The sequence below is a fragment of the Xiphias gladius genome, chromosome 7, assembly GCF_016859285.1.
Source record: "Xiphias gladius isolate SHS-SW01 ecotype Sanya breed wild chromosome 7, ASM1685928v1, whole genome shotgun sequence".
In the NCBI taxonomy this organism is placed as follows: domain Eukaryota; kingdom Metazoa; phylum Chordata; class Actinopteri; order Istiophoriformes; family Xiphiidae; genus Xiphias; species Xiphias gladius.
Window position 1 is genome coordinate 27136151 of NC_053406.1, and position 21924 is coordinate 27158074.

General features: G+C 44.3%; 1 protein-coding gene across 2 annotated transcripts in view; it reads right to left on the reverse strand.

The window, feature by feature from the left end:
* Positions 1 to 5262: 5262 nt before the first annotated feature.
* The window catches only part of ece2b (endothelin converting enzyme 2b), a 34066-nt gene continuing 17404 nt past the window's right edge, over positions 5263 to 21924 (reverse strand). Inside the window, exons 6-19 of one of the 2 annotated variants that reach the window (XM_040130517.1) lie at positions 21700 to 21846; positions 20158 to 20223; positions 19799 to 19987; positions 16086 to 16228; positions 15061 to 15175; positions 13570 to 13680; positions 13342 to 13440; positions 13188 to 13265; positions 12884 to 12987; positions 11525 to 11635; positions 10922 to 10989; positions 10153 to 10343; positions 9943 to 10038; positions 5263 to 8713 (exon numbers count right to left, since the gene is read on the reverse strand). In XM_040130517.1, coding sequence (XP_039986451.1) covers positions 8537 to 8713; positions 9943 to 10038; positions 10153 to 10343; positions 10922 to 10989; positions 11525 to 11635; positions 12884 to 12987; positions 13188 to 13265; positions 13342 to 13440; positions 13570 to 13680; positions 15061 to 15175; positions 16086 to 16228; positions 19799 to 19987; positions 20158 to 20223; positions 21700 to 21846 — 1695 coding nt within the window. In that variant the 3' untranslated portion in view covers positions 5263 to 8536. The remainder of the gene's footprint in view (positions 8714 to 9942; positions 10039 to 10152; positions 10344 to 10921; positions 10990 to 11524; positions 11636 to 12883; positions 12988 to 13187; positions 13266 to 13341; positions 13441 to 13569; positions 13681 to 15060; positions 15176 to 16085; positions 16229 to 19798; positions 19988 to 20157; positions 20224 to 21699; positions 21847 to 21924) is intronic. The other variant, XM_040130518.1, reaches the window with a different exon arrangement.

Here is a 21924-nt window from a genome sequence, read left to right on the forward strand (position 1 = left end):
TCCCTCACCTCCTCCTCCTTCCTCCTCCTACAGATCTACAAACACTCAACACACACAAACACACACACACAAATACCCATAGACTTACATGTTTGTGTACAGGTACATGACACATCCTGAGTAAGGCCGGGTTAATGAAGCTCTGTACTTTTACTGACTGAAACGTGTCACATGTCAGATCCAGAATGTTGCTTTCTTTTTCTTTGATCAGAGACTTCCTGAATTTCTCCAGTTTTATGTTCAAGTTGATCCAGACAGACGGATGCTTGTGTTCACATACTTATCTTTTGAAAACTTTGGCTTCATTTTTTTAATGGTTTTTGATACAAAAACATATTTGTATTTCTTAAACAGAGGTATGGAATAAAGTATCATTACTTAAACTGAGGTATCCTGGTGTCAGTAGCGTTGGGAAATGTCAAATGAAACCCGTCTGTACGCCTGAGCAGAGCGGAGTCTGATTTCAGCTGGAACTGCAGCCACAACATCTGTCTGTGAACCTTAGATCAGAAACTTTCCTCATGTTCAGACTTGCAGTAAACAGATGTGGAATGAAGATGAAATGTTGTTTACTGAAGTTGGATGGTGACAACCACAGTGTCCCGATTTCACAAATACCGATTTTACACAGAACAGCTGCAACCAAGTTATTTTTGTTGTCGGTTAAACATTTTGTTCCCCATTCATTTATTAAGCAAAGTGTCATTAAACGTTTAATATATTTAACACTTATGTTTCTGTTCTTCAGTCTGGCACATATCCATCTGCATTTTATTTTAATTTTCTAAAGATGTGTGCCGCTCGTCCATTTCCTCTGTGTCCAACAGTGTCCATCAAATCAGCTGAATTGAATGTGATTCCGGTCCGTTTACAGTCACTTTCCCAGAGTGAACACACAGCAGGCTGAAAACCTGCTGAGAACCATCATGGAGTCTGGAGCAACGGCATAAATTCGCCAGTGGTCACCGTTTGTTAACAGAGCTGCAGGCGTCAACGGCTGCCAGCTGGCACAGCTCTGATTGGCTGCAGGGTTCACTCTGATCGGGCGACGCCGTCGTTAAGTCTCTGTTTGTTCTGGTGACGGCTTTCGCTGTCTCTCACGCTGCCACAACATAAACACAGGGATGAATCTCTTTACATCTCGCCCGTTCATCTTCTTCAGTTGTTTTTATGAATGTATTTCCACAAAGTTTGACTGATCCAAGTGTCTAGAAACCCAGACGGACTCAGTTTATAATGAGATGAAACTAAAACGTTACAGATAATGACGGCGGTTTGTAGGAAACTAAATTCTGGCCGAGTAATGTCTTAATCTGACTATGAAAAAAGCTTCTCGTCAGAAGTTCTTGAGGTTTTGATTCCGGAAACAGTAAAAACATGACGGTGACATGAAGGTGAGGGTGAAACATTTGGCCTAGTTTGATTTTTCCTTCCCTGAGATCCTGGACTTCGGTCAAATACACTTCATAATTACATTCACTTCATTCCACGGCAACAAAGAGAAAAGACGCAAAACAAACATTCAAAAATATTTCAGATCTGAATTGTCTGAATAATCAGAATACGAAGACGTAATAACCGGGTTCTTTATCCTGTATAATCTACACCTTACAGCTACAGCATAGTCTGTGATAAACCGTTTATTAATTGTTCATATATTGATTATACAGGATCTATAGAGGCTTCAGAGTAAAGCGTTTCCTAGAGACGAACCGAGATGTGTTTGGAAGAGTGACCGAAATTAAACAGTCATTACAGGGCAAGTGGAGACAACGTGTTCACTCAGATCAATACATTGACCCCGACTGACCATCTTCACGTCGGGTAACCAGCTCCTGCTCAGCAGGCTGCAGGTAAACTAAAAAGTATAAATACAGAAATAAACATTTCTCTTTCTTGGTACATCAGGGGGCAGAATGCAGTTCAACAAATACGAGGAGTTGCTTTTTCAACTGATAAACGATTTTGTACTTTGGTGAAATGGATTTTCCCTCTGTTTTCTTGGTGAAAACTCGTCTTTCACGAAACTCTCTCAGTAATGGACGGATAACGTGTCACAACGTTGTTGCTACTTTTTTCTGCGATGAGCCCGAAATGAGAGAGTCCTGTTCAGAGAGCAGCCGCAGTGGAAAGTACGACCGGAACAGTCATCGGAGCAACCATCCAGAAACCGTGACATGACCCGCGAGGCGTCACGGAAGAGTTCAGACGACACGCGGGAGGTTATTGTTAGCAGGCGGATTGTAACACACAACGGCCAGCTGGCAACAAGCGATGTCAACTGATCAATCGCTGACGAGAGCTCGATCAACAGTATCGATCTGTATTGGTGCAGGCTGGGCTCAGCCGACGAGGACCCCCTTTTTGGCGGATTCCCTTGGGACACCGCTGCGTCGACTGTTCTCTCACAACCGCGACGTTTCAGTGAAAGGACACAACGCTTCTTCCCGCGCTCAGCGGGGCGGCTGGTCCTGATGAAGCGGGACGCTGAGACAACACCCGGACTCTTTCAGGTGATTCACCATGTCTACTTGACTACCCCGGCCCAGCCGATGGTACCACAGTCCGTAGACCGTCACTAACCTTTTGATAATTACTGTATGGATATAACACGTGTGCATTTGAAAATACACGTACTTCTTCCATTTTTCTTTACGCGTCTGCAGCTCAGTACCACGGGCGAAGATCTCTCCACGTTTCTAACATGTAGAGGATAAATGCTGAGTTTAAGGTTCGGCATCAGACCTGGACCGCGGTCTCGGGCCACTTCTTCAGTCTTGTACATTATTGAATTGTAACGCCGCGTTGCACCTCCTTACTTCACACGATCCGGCCAGCCTCGGTTTGACTTTCGGCCACGCCCACAGCGGCGACGTCACGCAGGTGAAACGACCGCTGAGGGACAGGTGGCGCTGCGGCAGGACTTTCCATGCAATGAAAACCCGTGGCTTCCATCGAGTTAGATGGGAAAGCAAGGAACCGCTTGAATGTCCCACTTTGGCTGGAGCCCGCCGACCGGCAGGAGACGCACAGCAGCCAGCCGACGGCAGCCGGTATTAACCGATCGATCGATGACGAGAACTCAATCAACAGTATTGATTTTGTACGTGTAGCCTATGGTGATGTTCAGTGGAACTCCAGACGTTCCCCGGTTACTTTCCTCTTTCCTCTCGCCACGAACTGAACCGGGTTTCATCGTTTCGCTCCGTGTTTAGACTAAAAAAACTTATCGATTATCCGAACTCACAGAACAAGTGGTCGATCGATCACCTCGCGGTGCTGTGTCTCTCTGACGGCAGCTGTTCACAGATGAACTCTCCTCAGCCTCTCTCGCGCTGTGTCTCGTGCAGGCAGACTCACCTGTGTGTGCAGAACAAGGCGGAGGTGAAGCTCAGGTGAAGCTCAGGTGAAGCTCAGGTGAGTCTCCAGCTCCGGGTAGAGCAGCTGTCGCTGTGTGTGTGTGTGTGTGTGTGTGTGTGTTCGGTTTGCAGCTGCAGACTGACAGCTGCGGTAAGCCCCGCCCCCGCCACCGCTTCTCCTCTATCGTCGAATCAAACCCTCCAACACAAAAATAAAGTCAAACCTTGGAAACCCTTCGGTTGTGTTTTGTCTGAGATGAGAAATAATGAAAACAGTTTTTACAAAATCTGAACACAACAACCTTCATAAAGGCGAGTTCTCGTTTCCCCACATCAATAACAATATTCTGACTGTGGTTTATAAAATATAATGCACTGCTCAAGGTTAAACTACAGTATACCGTATACCGTTAAACTGTATAAAGACATTTATTCACCTACATTACAACAAAGCCATTCGTTACAATACTGACGGACTGATCAGTTTGCCTTTGACTCTTAAAGGCCACCGGTAATGATTCCGAGCGCAGGACTCGGGCTTGAAATGACGCATTTGAAATACTTGTTGCGGACATACTCGGATCTCGTACTCGGGTAGAAGCAGCTGTGACACACGGTGAAAATGCTCCATTAAAAGACAGGTCCCGCGTTCACGCTTTTACTTCAGGTATAGAAAGTAAAGGCTCTCAACAGGTGCGTCGAACGGACCCTGGTGGAGGTTACGGTCTCACGGTTACCGATGCATTAACATGTAGCTGGCGGAGCCGGTTCTGCTTTATATTCTGTTGGCGGTTGGCATCTCATGCTAAAAGTTTCCTACACGTTTTTCTGTAAAGTCTTAATCTGAAAAGTAATCAGTAACTAAATGTAGTGGAGTAAAGTATCGAGTAGCATGAAGTGGTTCCGCAGTACTTGAGTTATCGTGGTTAGAAACATGGAGTCGTCACAAGTACGGGGTCCTGACGGGGACAAAAGTACTGACCTGACACTGAAGTGACAGAAGCTCTTTCTTATCAGGCAGGACAATCAGTTTAAGGATCCATGCTCCTCACGTGTCCACGCTGGACATTTTTTACAGTGCGTATACAGATGCAGCTTTAAGGTGTCATTCTGCATAATAAGTACTTTTACTTTTGATACTCCAAGTAACTGTTTGTGAGAGTACTTGGGTACTTTGACTTTAGTAACATGGAATCGGATGCAGGACCTTTACTGGTGAGGGAGTGTTTTAACCACGTCCTCACAGCCTTTATTTTGAAGTGAAGGAGATGACAGATGTTACAGGATGTGAATCCTCGTCTCTAACGTTTATTCGTTTTCTGTCGATCTGCAGCTGCTGCTCTCTTAAGAAAAAAACAACATCTCCTGACTCGTGTTTCCTTCACATTTTACCGACGACGACGTAAAATCACATAAAACCTCCGTGGGCCCCTCTGCCAGCGTCCGTCTGTGACGCAGCTCTCTGATTGGACGAGCGGAGCGGTGACGCCCCCTTCAGGACAGAGACAGAGTTTACAACGAGAGTTTATTCTACCGTCGTCTACTTTACACAGCTCGGACCCCTGACACACACAAAGGCTTGTCTTTCCGTACTCGCGAGGACCCTCATTAACGTAATGCATTGTGAAGCCATGAACCCCAAACCAGTACTCTACCCGTCCTCACCTAAACCTGGTTCTGACCTGAACCTTAAGACCCAGTCCTAACTTCCAAACAGTCCTTTGACGTAGTGAGGACCGACCAAACGTCCTCACTACGATGGTGTAAAATACATAGTAGTCCTCACAAAGCTAGACGGACAACACACACACACACACACACACACACACACACACACACACACACACACACACACACACACACACACACACACAGAAACATCTTTGGCAGGAAGCAGCTTCTTCTTCCACTGAACAAACACACACACACACACAGACGGAGAGTATACAGTGTGCAGTGTTGTCACAATACCAACTTTAATATCTGAATATTTCAGTTGATGAAGTCCAGTTGAACAGCCTGAGAGCTCCACCTGCTGTCAGAGTCAGGGGCCCGCTCTGAACCGTAACACCAAAGGACTATGGGTAATGAAGGCTGAGGTAACAAGTCTTTAAACTAACGTTTGTTCTTTGAATTGATGAGGGTTTCGTCCGTAACTGAAAGACTTTTACACTGACACTCTTTAAATTATCACAACTCATATTTATTCAGTATTAAATGTAACATACTTTATTTCTCTATCGTATAATTATCCTGTTTCTCCATTTGCTATTTTTATTACTGGTCCAGCTGTTTACCGTCGAGGCTCCGATGACAGAGAGATTCATGTGTTCAGAGTTTTTATTTAAAAGAAAAAACTGAAGGTTAAAACAAAACAAAAAAACTTTTACTTTTAGTCACAAACTAATGAATAAAACTATAACCATGTAACTCAGTGACTTTTTACTCACTATGACACATTACACAGGATAAAACCAGAAACGGTCGACCCCCCCGTTTACTTTCGTAAACGCTCCACGCTTATTTAAGTGAACTTAAAGCCCCACACTCATTGCGGCTCCCAAGCACCCCGCCATCGTTTTAGTCCCTGAACGCCCCATGCTCATTCTTGATACTGGACGCCCCGCCCTAATTTGTGTCCCCGAATGCACCGTGAGGGTCAGGTCACGATCAGATGCATTTCACGGAGTCGGATCTCGGTCCCATGACAGAGGTTACACTGTAAAAATAGGCCTGAATCACAGGGAGGATTCATGGGAGTTTCTTCATCAGGTCACGAGGTCACGTCAGACCTCAGAGCCCATAGTGATGAAAGTTCCACTTTTTTAAGGCGATAATCTTACATTTTTAAGGCAACTGTCCAAATTCATTCCTGTATTTTAAAAATCGAGCTTTTAAGGCGTCTCTCGTTCCTCACTTTTGCGGGCACTTATGTCACTGACAGCAACAGCTGGTTGCCATGACAACGCCAGCACGGTGGTTAGCGGCGACAGCGAGCTAACATGTAGTGGTTTGAAGCGTACGCCGGCTGATGGGCGCACAAGACGACTGACTAAACTACAGCGTGTTTCGTTCGTACATCACCTGCACGGAGAAACTAAATCTTATCGGTCACCCATTAATAACAGAGATCTCAGTCAAGTGTTTTTCATGGGAATTTTTGGGAAAAAATAGCAGACGCTAACTTATTAAGGTATTTTGAATGTTTTGGTTTTTAAACTGTACAGTAATCCATTAACAACCTCTCAATGATCACATGGCATTCATTTAGCCATAAATCAACCCCAAAATTGTGCATTAATTTCAAGTTTTAGGTACGAATTAAGCACTACCTGTAATATAGTTTTGTACATTTCAAAGGCGTTTCCGCCTTTTAAAACCCTTTAATCCATAAAGAAATCCTTCAATTCATTTGTTGAAATTTTGGGTATAAACATTGAAAACCTGAATACTCAAAAATCAATTGAAATATCATCACTTTGCAGCTGAGAACATTTCAGAACCCCAACACAAACCAACCAGCACTAAGGGTGTTTTTAAGACGTTTGGTAAATTAAGACTTGATCAGGGGGATTTGAATGGATCCTTTTCCCTAGTGACAATGATCAGCTATCCTGAAGCATCTGTAAGTAGCACAAAAACCTTATTCAGACCGAGACAGGTCTCATCCACCGAGGTCAGTACAAACTTCCACAAGTTCGTACAGAGAGCCGAAGTCCTGACGTCACTTCCCGGCTAGCTTCCGTAGCTCAGAGCAATGACTCGCTCAGCGGTTATTTAATCAGTCCTCGCGTAAAAACGGATCGTGCCCCTGGTGACCGGTCAGCTCCGCTACAGCGGCTGCTGTAAAAGAATGAAACCTTTGTGATTTCAAACTTTGGTCCACGTCCGTAAAACTCACTGACGCTCTCTTCTAAAGCTTTTTCCGACTTCCCGGTTGTAACCTCTGCCGTCTAAAAAACCTCCAGCGTGTCTGCTGCTGTGCTCGCTCATGGACGGGCCTCTGCTGTCGAGCCGTGACGTGTGTCCCCTGAACGTCTAGGGGCTTGTGGGAAATGGCCTCTAAAAACATCAATACTGAATAAACGACAGTATGAGATCAATTTTCAAAAGACGAGTCATTGTCGAGGCACATGCAGCAAGGCACATGGCAAGCTGCCGAAGAAGCCTCCGGATTTTCAGCTATTAGCGTAGTTAGAAATGTGGATGGGATCTTGAATGAGGTTCTCTTACTTCTGGAACAGAAGCTGGGAGTTCCGGTTCCACTATGGCTCTCCGTAGACTTTACTGGAACAGACCCGTCTCGGTCTAAATCATCATCCCCTGATTTAGTCCCCTGGCTCTCTTTTTTTTTCCCCCAATTTAAAAGTCGTTTAGCACATTTCTCCTTCAAAGAATAAATTTTATCACTGAAGTGACTGAAATTTCCAAATTCTGGGAGATGCTGATCCAGAACTGAGACATGTGGTCAGATAGTCCTGGATCAGGGCTTAGGACAACTCTGTCCTGGAGCAGGTCTACTGAGTCCTGGATTAACCAAATGATGTAAGTTTTGTCAGTTGAAGGTCACCAGCCAATCAGACGACGGCTTGCCCTGATACTGGGATCATGACGTAACGGTTCAGCTTCGTATGAGGTCATCACAGTGATGTCATCAGAGAGAGCGAGAGAGAGAGACGGAGTTACAGAGGTCTTTCATACGACAGACAACACACACACACACACACACACACACACACACGAAACAAAGCCCATTAAATCATAATAATAATAATAATAATAATAATAACCAATAACGGTGATAAAGCAGAAATCAGCAACATCGTCCCACGTGGCTTCATCATCTTCATCACCATCAGTCCTTCGTGTGTCTGTGTGAAGTCCACTGAGTCCTTCTAGTTTCCAGACAGGAAGTCAGTCTGATCGTTTCTACTGAACAGATTTCTATTGGTGGTGTGAGACTGAAGATTACAACTGGGACACCTGATCGCCTCTAACAACCTGCTGGTAATGAACAAACTCAGCTCTGCTAACCAAGACACCTGCCAACTCAGAAACCCACCTGTTAATCAACGAAAATAGATTTTTGTAAAATAACAGACAAGTTTCCCAACTAGCAGACCGACCTAGTTAGCCCTGCCCCCCCCCCGCCCCAGATGTAGTCCTCTTCAGTCTGTCTACCACACCTCACAGCGCCTCCCGGTGTTCATGGGCGTCCCTACGGGACAGTTGAAGTGGCGGCTGAAGTCCGGGGAGTTGGCGAGCGTGCCGATGACTCTGTATCTGGGGGGGCTGTGGGGGTCGGTCACCAGGCCCTCGTGAGCGCTCTCTGGTGTTCGAACTGAACACCACACCTGAAACAACGCACAACAGAGGAAAGAACGTAGGAGTCAGAACTGGGGGTTTCACTCAGGCTGTGGAGCTGCTGCTATATTAGAAATGTGTTATTTATAATGTGCTAACGAGCCAAGTTCAGCGTACAGGTCTCATTTTTCAGGTCACTTTCACTGTCCCTGCCCAGATGTGCTATAAGGCAGAAATTCAAAATCCATGACAGTTGTATTTGACACAGTGGTATTCCAGATATAACTTAGACTGGATTTAGCAGTAAAAAGAGGAAGCGTGGGATAAAACAAACTTATACTTTACGCAGAAGTCAAAAGTAGAATAAAAACTTCAGGGTTCTGTGATTTGCATTGGCACCGATTTCATTTTACAGAGCACTGATTGACCTGAAGTATTTCTTCCACTGGGACTTGTGATGTTTATTCTATGTGTAAATCAATATTTGAAGAGTGCAGTGCTGAGAGAGCCTGAATCTACAGAACTGTGGCAGGTTCTCCAAGATGCTGGAAGAACTGAAGAACCGTGTGCAGGTGTACCGAGGAGAACTGGTGCTGGTTTAAAGGCAAAGGGGGGGGGGGGTCACAGCAAAAACTGATCTGATTCAGGTTTCTTCTCTTTACTGCACTTTGGCTGAAGTTCAGGGAGAAATAAAAACTGTTCGTGTCTTTATCATCACTTTGCTTCCACTGCCTAAAATGTACGTACTGTATAGATCTTTAAAACAATGCAGATGTAGATATATTTTATTTAGTTATTTGCAGATTTTACTGACTTAAAAACAGAGAGTCTGTTTGCATGTTGCAAGTGGTGTGAGTGAGGATTTCTTTGTTTGTCTCAAATGTAAAGTTAAACTTAACTAAAACATAACCGAGTTAAACTTTACGCTGCAGTATATCGTTTACACCATTTCAGTCTGAGGGACACATGAAATCGATTCAGGCGACCGGATATATTATCCCTGTATTATTGGTTTGGAAGATGTGCAGGAGAGCAACATACCAAACGTCTCTGTTACATTGAATTATGCTCATAACAGAATCAGCCATGTTGTCACATGACTCACTGTGTTGCTGAGTTGGATGTCAACAGGAACATAAGTCACTGTGTCATCAGCAGGTAACTTAAGTCTACATCAGAACATACGGAACAAGAGTCACTAATAGAAACAGAAGTGGTTCCAGGACAGATCCTTGTGGGATGCCAGTTTCTATTGACAAAAGTAACGGTTACTGTTTACCTGTGCAAATCCCACAAAGAAGAGCTGGTCATTGGTCAGGTTGACAGCAGGAAGTCTCTTTTCCTCTCCGTTTCTCTGGACCCAAGACCGATAGGCCTGAAGAAAAAAACAAACAAAAACAAACCATCAATATCATGTGTGTTTATCTAAAAAATGGTTTGATGTTCTATTACAGTTCATTTCATTTTTATGTGACATGTTGGTACTAACATGGTACGCAGCCTTCAGTCCTCCGTTGTCAGCGATGTTTTCTCCGAGTGTCTGTTTTCCATTGATGTGTTCTCCGTTGACGGTGTAGTGGCTGTATTGATCCACCATACACTCTGTTCTCTGGCGAAATGCCTCCACAGACGAGTTCTGCCACCACGGCCTCAAGTTACCTTCTTTATCGTACTCACGACCTGAAGGACGGAGGGAGGGACAACATCTTAATTAAAAAAAAAAAAAAAAAAAAAAAAAAGGTGAGTTAGCTGTCACACTGTGTTGTTTAATTCGTTTCCTGAGCGACTGCTGCATTCACTCTCTCGAAATCATTTTCTGACTTCTGAACAACATTCGCATCAGCATCAAAATGGTAAATATCTGGGGTTCTATCTGTGAGTCAAACATTCACATTAATTGAACTGGTTCAGCCAAGGTTCATTGGTTTTACACCAAATGTGCAAGAGTGAATAATTTGCATGGTGGTTGCCAGAATGAAGAGCAGCGCGTGAGCCTAGAAAACAACAAACTAGGATGTTACAGAATTTTTTCTGTACCAATACCATCTTAAAACATCCTGACAAAGGATGGAGGTTCCGTGCAGCTGAAGTTAAAATGAAAATCTCAGAGTGGGATCAGAGGGCAGGATGGATGGACGGTGTTTCTTCAGGAGTCCCCAAATTAACATCCAAAGTCAGAATGCAGTGAACACACCATGGTGTCCAGCAGGGACTGAACCTGTGACAGGAGGTAGACAGGACCAGTAATCCACACTCACCCTGGTCATCAAAGGCGTGAGTGAGCTCGTGACCCATCACCACACCGATCCCACCAAAGTTCAACGCCCTGAAAACATGCACAAACATTCAGTATATGTGAGTTAAAGAAGTTTCTCCAAAGGCTACAAGAGTCAAGAAACCAGAGACTAACAGCCTTAGGTCTGTCTAGCGTCCCCTAGAGGCTGCAGTTTTCATTACAGCCCCATTCTGAACAAACAACATCTTGAAAATGTATATATTCGCAAAGTTTGAAAAGTAGTGGAGGTAACGTGTCAAGTTTGTTCAGAGGTTGGCGCTAGAGGAAGGATCATGGAATCATTAAAATCCAAAGGGTTCTTCCTCTGGAGAGCAGGAAAGAGATCAGGTACTTTCATCACAATCTAGTCTGTCGTCAATGTATTCGTTCGTCTGTGTAAGAGCCAAATGATGGAGTCAAATGCACCCTGTCAATAGTCTTATTATATCAGGACATCAAAAATGATCAATTATCTAAAATTATGACTTTAACAGATCATAAACCGCAGACAGACAGACAGACAGACAGACAGACAGACAGACAGACAGGTGGACACACAGACAGGTAGATATGGAGGTAAACAGACTTGGGGTGGTCGTGGGCGTAGAAAGGAGCTTGTAGGATCCCAGCAGGGAAGACGATGCCGTTCTTAGTGGGCATGTAGTAGGCATTAACTGTAGGAGGAGTCATACTCCACCTGGAGGAGGAGAGGTAACAAGGAGATGAGGACAGTGGAGGAGACAAGGAGAGAAGGAGAGGAGGAGTTAATTTCTGGCCTTCCAGTCCATCAAACAGCCCAGGGGTTGTATTCACAAGGGATCTAATTTCACCTCTGGTAGTCCTACTGCATGAGTTTCTTCTAAAGACCTTTTTACAAAGGTGCTGAGACACTTGTAGATTTGTTTTACAAATGTATCAAATTTCGCAGGCTCTCAAGAAGGTCACTGGGTTCTCAGTCTGCAGGGATCCAGATCTAGAAGAGGCCTGATGGTTTCAGACTTTTTCCATAATAAAGATTCCAGACAGTTTGACGATGGGGGTCTACAGAGAGTTCCCTCAACTTCATGGCTTTGTTTTTGGTCGGACAGTAACTGTGAATTGTGGGACTCAAGTCAAACTCTGAAGATGTCTCATGGATAATCAGAGCAAACAAGATGCAGTCAATGTGGTGTCACAGAATACTTCTGGAGAGTTTTCAATTTTTCAGAAATTTGCAAAAATTTGCGTTTTGAATTCTTCAGAATAATCAAAATGCTTTTGATGACGTAATTTTACATATAATGTCAAATGGGAATAAAATCAAGTTTGTTTATTTCTGTTTCTACAGCAGTAGGTCATTTGTTCTGATGTACGTTTAATGAACAATGAAGCAAACTGGGGTTTGAAGAGAATTTATTGTTTGATGAATCGTTCTGACAGACAGCTGAGGGACCCCAAGTTCATCAGCATCAAACTGTACGTTTCCAGAATCACAGCAGTGCACAGTTGTGCAAACACCCACCTCCGGTTTTGTGGGATCGTTTCAGTTTGTTGATGAGTTGACTGGAAAGCCATTCACTCCCCTACTATCAGAATCTACTCTTAAAGGTAGATTCTGGTTCTTTCTTTTCATGTTGAGGTAGATTTTCTAAAGCAGCTGACTGTGAGCAGGTCTCAGTGACTCAGGAGTCCTCTGGGCCAAACACTTTTCTCAGGCTGCGGAGTTAGTTTTACTCTGAAAATACCAGATCATTTACTCTCGGAAGAAAAATGTAAAGTCACGACGGACACGCTCGGTTTATTTTAGTTCTTCTTCTAACTCAGTCAGTTGGGAGCAACTTTTAGCATCGAGATGTTTTGTGAAAACGACCCCTGACTAGATGTGTGTATTTGTTGGTGAGTATTACTGGACTTCGACATTATGCTGGTCTTTGTTGTGTGTTGTAGTGGTCTGTGTCAGAATTACTGGTCTTTGTTTGGAGTCTTCCTCAGCTGGTCAGCCATCACTCGGGCTGAGAAGTTGTAGAAGTTCAACATGTTCTGGAAGAAGCTGTCGTCTGACACTTCATACTGAAACACAACAGAGCAGTTATAAGACGTGTGTGTTGGTATTTAACAGCAGGGGGCAGCAGAGCACCACCTGCTGAACTGAACCCAATTATAAACATCAACCTCCTTTAAATAAAATACACTCTCCTCATTGACCTGTCTCCCTGTCCTACCTGGCTGCAGGTGAATGAGTGAATATGAAAATAACGACCGTCACTCACCCCGTCATAAACGTCGTCCAGCTCTTTGGAGTCCAGGATGAATTCTGGGAATCCGATCATATCGTAGATTGCATCTGCCTAACGAGGGGCAGACGGAAAAAGATCAGTCATTGTCCTTAACTCTGCCGGTCTACCTGTCCACCTGAGTGTGTACCTTTTCTTTTGCAGCCTGTCTGGTCTGGCCGTCCATCCAGCTGAGTCGGTCCAGAGCTTCTTTAAACGCTGAGCGGATCTCATTGATCATCTCCTCGGCCTGAAATAGTGAGATACACAGATAGATGAACCAGAGCAGACCTCTATCAGATCCAGGACCACCTGTCCCTGCCGTAGAAACCAGATTATAATCATTATTTCTGCAGGTGTAAACAGTGCAATGACTCACAATCTCTTTGCTGTGTTTGTCGAACGTTGCCTTAACAAAGAGCGCTCCAAGAGCAAAGCCCAGAGTGTCGTCAGTGTTCCCGATACAGGTCTGCCAGCGCGGGATGCAGGACTACAACAAACATAACCAGTTACAACCAGCAAGAACCAGTCTGAACCATGGACAAACAGTTAGAAAGAGTTAGAGACAGTTACAGCAGGTTAGATGTATTAGGTTACCAATGAGAAACACAACCAATTTCAGACAGACCAGTTCCCCATTAACACCAGAACAGGCACAGCTTCCTGGAGTCCACATCAAGTTGCAATCCGCTAGAATCAGTTTCACACAATTAGAACCACCTAGAAGCCTTTTTATAGATAGCTCCCAATTAACACCAGTATGGGTGGTACCTTCCTGGGCTCCTAAAACTTTACCTTACAGTTAGAACCAGCTAAAACAAGTTGCAAACAGCTTCAGTTAGTTGAAGACCAGTTAGAACCAGTTACAGACAGCTGGAATCATTTTTTTGTTTCTCATTTATTAGCTTCCCCATTAGCACTAGCATGGGTGGTAGAACCAACGAAAACATTAAAAAAACAATTACAGCCATTTGGAACCAACTGGAACGTATTGCTCCCACCAGTCGAACCAGTTACAGGTAGGTAGAACCAACGAGAGGTAGTAGCAGACCAGTCAGAAGAAAGTTAGAAATAATTACAAACAGCTAAACCCACTTTCCCTTAAGCACCAGCACTAGTTTTTCTGAGGTCCAAACCAGTTAGAACCAGCTACAACTATTTAAAACCAATAAGAAATAGTTAGAGCCAGTTACAGCAGGGTTAGTCCAAGATCAGTTAGAGACTGTTTTTTGTGTCTCTTTGATTAGCTTCCTCAGTAGCAGCAGGATAGATGCCAAAAACCAGTAAAAGCCCGTTAGAACCAGCTTAAACACTAAGAGCCAGTTACAGCCATTTGAAACCACTCAGAACACATTCCTTCCAGTTACAACCAGATACTGCCCATTAGAACCAGTTAGAGCCGGATATAGGTAGGTGAAACCAGCCAGGTGTAGTTGCAGAGTTGCAGATACAGTAGCAAGAACCAGTATCCCAATTAGCACCAGTACAGGCGTAGCTTCCCGGAGTCTGAAACCAGTAGAAGCAAGTTTGAACCACGTAAGCACAAAATTAAAACCATTTGGTACCACTTAGAACAAGTTATCTCCAGTCGGTACCAATCAGAGCCGTACAGTTAAGAGACACGTTTAAACCAATTAGAAACAGTTAGAACAAGCTGCAGCAGTTCACAGCTACATCGGACGGACTCAGACTCTGACAACCTCTGACAGGGAGGAGGATTACCAACCACAGTAACTGCATCATTGGAAGTATTTATACCTGCTGTAGTAAGAGAAATAACTGTATCAGTAGTAGTAACACTAGTAACAGTAGTATCTGTATTAACAGTAGTAGTAGCAGGATTATGAGGTAGCATCTGTAGTATAAGTACCTTCTTGGTTCCGTAGAGACTCTCCAGCAGTTTGTCCTGAGCGTTCTCGAAGTGCTGATCCAAACTGGCCACACTCTTCTGAACCAATGTCCACATCATGTAGTTATTCAACAGACTGAACAGACAGACAGACAGACAGACAATGTTCACCATGTTCACCATCTTAGTTAGCGTGTTAGCATGCTAACGTTTGCTGCTTGGCAGTAACAACATTGTGGGAATGTCTCTAGTTTTGCAGGTATGTGATCATACCTGGACATCTGAACCACATTTCATCAAAGTCCATCTAATAGTTTTTGACAGATTTCAGTCTGGACCGTAATTGTGGACGGACAGTACCGTCCAAAGAGACATGCTGCTACTTTGGCTAAAAACTAAAAGACAGACTGAAAGTCTCTCTCTTGTCTTCAGGCTGGATGGGACCTGGTGCTGACATGGGTAATCTGCTGATTACGTTCTCATCATCTACTCATCACTTAGTCTATGAAACAACATAAAACAGTCCACCTCAGCTATACAGAGATTGTTGACGTATCACGACAGCTAGAGGAGCTCCTTCGTTTGTTATATTTCACTGAACAACAACAAAAAGTCAATCAAAAAAACCGAAAACACATGTTTGAACGACTGCTTAACGTGAATAGAACTAAATATGGGGAATACAGTACACGAAACACCCGTCCAGGTTGCTTGTCTAGCGTCTGTGCAGTAGGTGTGCTTGTATTGCAAACAGTCCAGTCCCCCTACACAGGGCAGACCTTTGTGGCCACGAGGAGCAACGACTGGCCTTAATTGTTTATTGATTGTTTCTATTGAATTTCATCATCCAGGAAATACATGCTGGGATTGTATTTTGTATTGCTCACATGGTTTTGTAATGATAGTACAGAATTTTTCCTTCTCTTCCCAGAGACTTTGGAGCTGGTTGGGACCTGGTGCTGATGCAGCTTGTATAAAGTCAACTGAGACTCTGTACATGATGCTGGACCGTACATATAAAGCTACAGACGGTGTTTGTGTCTGACCTGCGGTCGGTCTTGTTGATGAGGTCGGACACCTGCTGCAGGTACTCTCTGGCATACAGGACGACAGGTTCGGTGTCGTTCAGCTCGAGAGGAGACAGAGAGGACGACAGGTAGTCCAACCAGTCCACAGCCGGGGCCAGCAGCTGAAACGGGAAACAGCAGCGGACATTAAATCAGAAAACTAATTTGTAGAAACAAGACCGAAGACCAGCTAATGCGGAGACCAGAGGCTGCAGGGTTCATACGGGGCCATGCAGATCTAAAGAATCTAAGGACGGCTCTAAATACTACAGTACCCACGAACCTCAGCTGCTGTTGCTATGGGGAAACAGCCAGTCAGATAGCAGTCCTGCAGCAGCCAAAAACTGAGACCAGAACCAAACCCAACTGACCCGGGGCAGTGTGTGTGAATTTTAAGACCCAAATCTGACCTGTGTCCGAGACAGGACACTTTGTTGTTGGATTTCGGAACCAAGTCGCCACGGTTGCTGAATCGAACCCCAGCACATCCAGGATCAGAAAGTGAACCAATTCACACACCTTTTATGAAAACTGGGATAGCGGCAGGCTGAAACTAAAGATTACACTTTGTAGAAATGAGAGAATTTGAAGCTTTGTGATTGGACGTTTGTTGGTGAAATGCACATTGGGAGTTGTAGTTGACCTCTCTCCCTCAGTTTCTGTGCCCACAGGCTTCGTGTAGCTTTGACTTTTTAAATCAAAGAAGCAGATATTTTCTAACACAGTTGTTCATCTTTTGCTCTGATGATTCAACCAGGAGAGTTCAACCTGTAAAAACCATGTGGAAATCAGTCCAGTAGTTAAAGAGGTGTCTCACTCTGGATCTTATGAATCAGTCTGTCCCTCTGTCTGTCTGTCAGCACAAATCCTCAGCGTGGGAACAGACTGCACCACCCGGGGGGGAGATGCTGAGATGAAAAACTAATCCCCGTTGTCTGCTTCAGTTTCCGTCAAACAGTCATAAGCTAAAAAACCTAAGACTCTGCAGACAAAACACTCCAACATCCACATGCGGGCTGACAAAACAGCCTCACCCCAAGGTCTATTTAGTAACTGTTCTGGAGCTTTCAACCACGTGACAAGTAACAGACACAGCTACTAAATGGAGCCTGAGACTGATTTGTCAACTGCTGTTTCTCAGAACTTTGAATCTCAGCACGTGTCCGGTGTCAACAGTCAACGTGTGAACCAGGTTTTTATTTCACAACTGTTCCAAGTTCCAAACCGGACAGACTGAGTCTAAACAACAATAAAATGTCCTGTTTTCAATCTGTTTCCTTCATTTTTCACGTTTATTCGTAATTACAGAAAAAATCCAGGGTCTTAGAGCTTTGACAGATGCAGACATATAACAGTAGACACGGTTATAGCACAGTTTTACCACAGAGCATCTATGACAGGAATGAGGGTTAACTGAATAATGTTTTCCAGTCAACGGGACGTAGATCTAGTCTCTATATTTATGACCGAAATAAATCACAGATCACTGGTTGCTGGTGCAGAACTGAGTCTGTCGGACTGCGGTACCCGCACTGTGTACCGGACTTTACGTAACGTCAGGATGTATCTGTGTTCTGCTGTGACGTTGGTCTATGTGGTGTGACAGCTCCCGTCCCTGGACACATCAGTGGGGGATGAAGCACTCAGATCGTTTAATAATACCACAGTATAGAAATACTCTATTACAAGTAAAAGTCCTGCGTTCACAATTTTACTTAAGTAAAACTACAAAATGTGCTTAAAGTACCACAAGTAAAAGTATTCATTATGCAAAATGGCCCATTTCAGAATAAATGATATTATATTACTGGATAATAATTATTGATGCATTAATGCTTTCATCACTTTGATATTGCAGCCGAATAGATTGTGAATTTCCCCACAGGGATCAATACAGTCTTATCATAACCTATAATAAAACATCGTACTTTATTTGTTGACTTGTTTTTGTATTATTCATCTGAATCTGCAAAGTAACTGCAGCTGTCAAATAAATGTAGTGCAGTGGAAAATGCAATATTTGCCTCTGAAATGTGGCGGAGTAGAAGTATAAAGGGCAAGTACCTCAAAACCCTGCTGAAGTGCAGTACCTGAGTAAATGTATTTCGTTACTTTCGTCCACTGGGACACAGCAGATTTGAAATGCTGTTCAACCTGCTGACGCTGATGAACGTCCCCCCGCTCTAGTTTGACTAAATGGGTGTTTATCTTGGACTCTGATGGAGACACAGCTGTGTCAAAATGTGATGACGCTCCGGGGTCTTTCCTCCCGCCGAGACTGTGGTCGACTACTGCGTCAGTCACGACGTGTCAGGAGGAAATACTCAGTCAAACAGTAACGACTGCACAACAACTGTCAGTACCAAAAAGACAAGAAGGAGAGAGAGAAGAAGAGCAAGAAAAAGACGGATCGCAGTATGTGTGTGTGTGTGTGTGTATTTTTGCTTTTCCGTTATTGTGACTTCTATACAAATGGAAACAACTCAAGAAAAAATATATTAACGTTGACGCTTTGGTAACGACAACAACAAAAAGAAAAGCACGAATCGGCGTCTTCAGCTCCGTTAGGCTTCAGTCGCAGTCTGACGCCGCCAGCAGCTAGAGGGCGCTGTGAGCCAAAAACACAACAGCTGACGGTCCCGTTCTTCCTTTTTACTGGACCAAAGTCTCCGCACATGAATCCATTATGAAACCGGAGAAGCTGCTCCACACTCAGCTGGCTGATGTCTCTACCTTCGCTTTACTGTCGTTCAACTGGACTCGAATAAAATCTCCACTTTTCAATAAAAGATTCGGGCCAAAGAAGAAGGTCACGTTTCATCAGCACCGACATGTAGCTGCACCTGAAGTCCGCTTCATGTTCACTTCAGCCACATTTATATAATAACCTGTTATCTAACCTCTCTCTCTCTGTGATGCAGGCACATAGCAACAGCTCGTGGCAACGGTCGTCATGGTGACCCCAGAAGCATCTGCAGCCCCGGAGGACAGCAGAGACAACAGATCAGACCACTACCTCTGCCGATCGTATGCAACCGCCTCGCTGCTTACCCGGTCACTTTTAACAACCGTTTAAAATCCAGAACTTTACTGATGTAGACGAAACAGAATCTGTTGACTGTAACGGTGCAGACACGTGGACAGCGAGACGGACGAGGAAATGGAAGGACAAGGACCGACACACGCTAGACGTCGGTTAGACAGAATCTGCTGCACATGTGGCGAACTCACACTGACAGGGGGGCGCATGTGGCAGGATACGGACTATACATGTTTTCAGCTGTGATCTCTCTGAATTCATCCTCCAAAAACACAAGTAAAACCCTTGATAGCGAGTTAGAATTAAATACATCAAAACTAAGTGAGAGAGAGGGACAAGCGTAAAAGTGAGACTAAGAGGAAAACTGAAATAACGCTACTTTGATCGGATGAATCCTCCTCTTGAATAAAAACGCTGATGTTTGTGATGAGTCTCAGATGAGCGTCATTGGAGCGAGGCTGACCGTGTACGTGACCTGTGAGCCGTGATCTGACTGGGCCTTAAAAAAACCCCTCCAGCACCACATTCTACTGTTTACCTCATGGTCATCCAGACGAAAGGTCTTTGCCCTTTTGACCCCGGTGAACACACTCTCAGTTCCGCATACGCCCTCAGTCTTTCAGTGGACCCTCTTAGGTGTTGCTGACCTTACCTGTAGTTCAGCGATGGTGACCTTGTGGTAGATCTTCTCCTCGTCGCGGCGTTGGTCCTGTGGGACGGTGATGTTGGCGAGCGCCGTCTCAAACTCCAGAATCTGCTGCATCTGAAGCTGCGTGGAGCTCCTCTCCCCCCCGAGCAGCATCCCCAGCTCCACCATGTAGTCCAGGTACGCCACCAGCACCTGGGACCAGCAGAGCAGGAGCGGAGATACACCAGGAGAAGCAGCTTTACAGATTTACTAGGAGCTCCACCGTCCGCTCAGGCGACACTTAGACTCGTTAATTCCGATATCATCTCCGTGTTCTAATAATCTGAATAAACTTCAATTGACTTGACTTGAAGAATTCTCACCTTCTCATTGGATGTCTTGTTGAGGTAATAATCCCTGGAAGGCAGGAAGAGCCCTGATTGGTCCACCTGCAGAGGAGATCAACAGGTGAATCAAACACTGTGGTGATGATCACACACGGATGCTTCAGCTGCTTCGGCTTCAAAAACCCGTGGAGCCTTTGGGCCAATCAGCTCGGGGCACCTGGACCTTTCCGAGAGCAACACTGACAGCCCCACCTCCGTCATGTCAGGTGCACTCTACCCTCAAGAACAACAGTTTGAATCATGTTTCAGTAACACATCCTGGTCTGATTCAGGAACACAACTGATGATTACTCTCACAAGCAATTTCAAGATTCAGGATTTAGAAATCTATTCGTCACGTACTGTTTTCATATTTTCAGTATGTGCAGTGAAACTCAAGAGGATGAGCTAAAAAGGATCACGTGCAATAATAATAAGTAAAATAAAAGTAAAAATAAGGACTATAAAAAAGAAATAAAAAGGAAAAAATTCAAGATAAAAAAATTTTAGTATATGAAATATAAGTAACAAAACATTAGAGGTTTTGAGCTGTAAACTAAATGATGCGACTGTATTGAGAGGAAACATCAGTTCTGGTGTTGACGCTGACGTTTCTTCACCAAAGTTATAAAAATCGGCATTTCATGGGTTGAAGACGGCTCAACGCGCCGTCTACCGTTTGAAATCATCCTGAACCTTGCGAGGCCAGTGCTGACATAGAGTCAACTGTTTGACTTGTTAACACCCTATAATCAGAGGGGGGCGGTCCACCTCCCTGAGTGGGAGTCTGTGAAAGTGCTCAATTCAAATATACACTGATCCAGACTCCTCATTCACAGGAGTTTATGCTATTTTTTTCCAGCCTTCTACTTAGTATTTTTCCAGTTTTGGTGCAGTGGTTCGGACTTGTGCTTGTGACGGCTGTAGAAGCACCACCGGACTGCAGTCTTTCCCTTCAGACCCTCATGCGGCTCGGCAGAGGTTGCAGATGGCAGCAGGTCCCTCGATAGTATCACACTGCTACGTGCATTAGCAATCAGCATTTTCTCCAAAAGCTCTGGCTTTGGGGATCACTGGGTCTGGAGCCATCGGCTCAAACTGTTACCGCTCGGGACCACCATGGTCCTTCACCACACTACTCTGAAAAATGTGAAGGGTCTCAGAGGTGGATGCTCTGGGCAGAGTTCATCAATCGTTCAAACTTCCATTATTTCTGAGCTCTTAAAAGGACTTTCTGTCCATGTTTCAAAGCTGATGATTGTTGGTTTTGTTTCACCTGTTTTAGTCTCTTGTCAGTGTCGTTAGTTACAGATAAACTCTGAGCAAACTGCTGCTCACTACTGCTGATAGTGTAAAGATCTAAAGCTGATTTGAAAATGATACTTTAATCACAAAGGTTTGGGTGGTTGAGTAAAAGTCAAAAGTTTTCCCCAGTGTAATCAGTAATAGTTGCTGAATTCTCTTTTAAATTTGTGCTTTGCGCTTTTTGAACCCTCTGTGGCCTGGATCTGGTTCAGTCTGGTTCTGGGTTTGGCTTACTAGGATGATGTTGCTGTTGGAGTTTTTGGGATCAGCACCGACTCCGACACTGAAGAAAGGCTGAGCTCTGTACGGACCAGAAACCACCTTCAGGACCTCCATGAAGTTCTCTTTCTCCCAGGGACCCGTCATGTTCCAGCCCCCGATCTGCAAAGAGAGATCACCTGTTCATAACTGAATAAACATAGTGATAATTTAACTATTCTTACAGTGTTAACAGAAGAC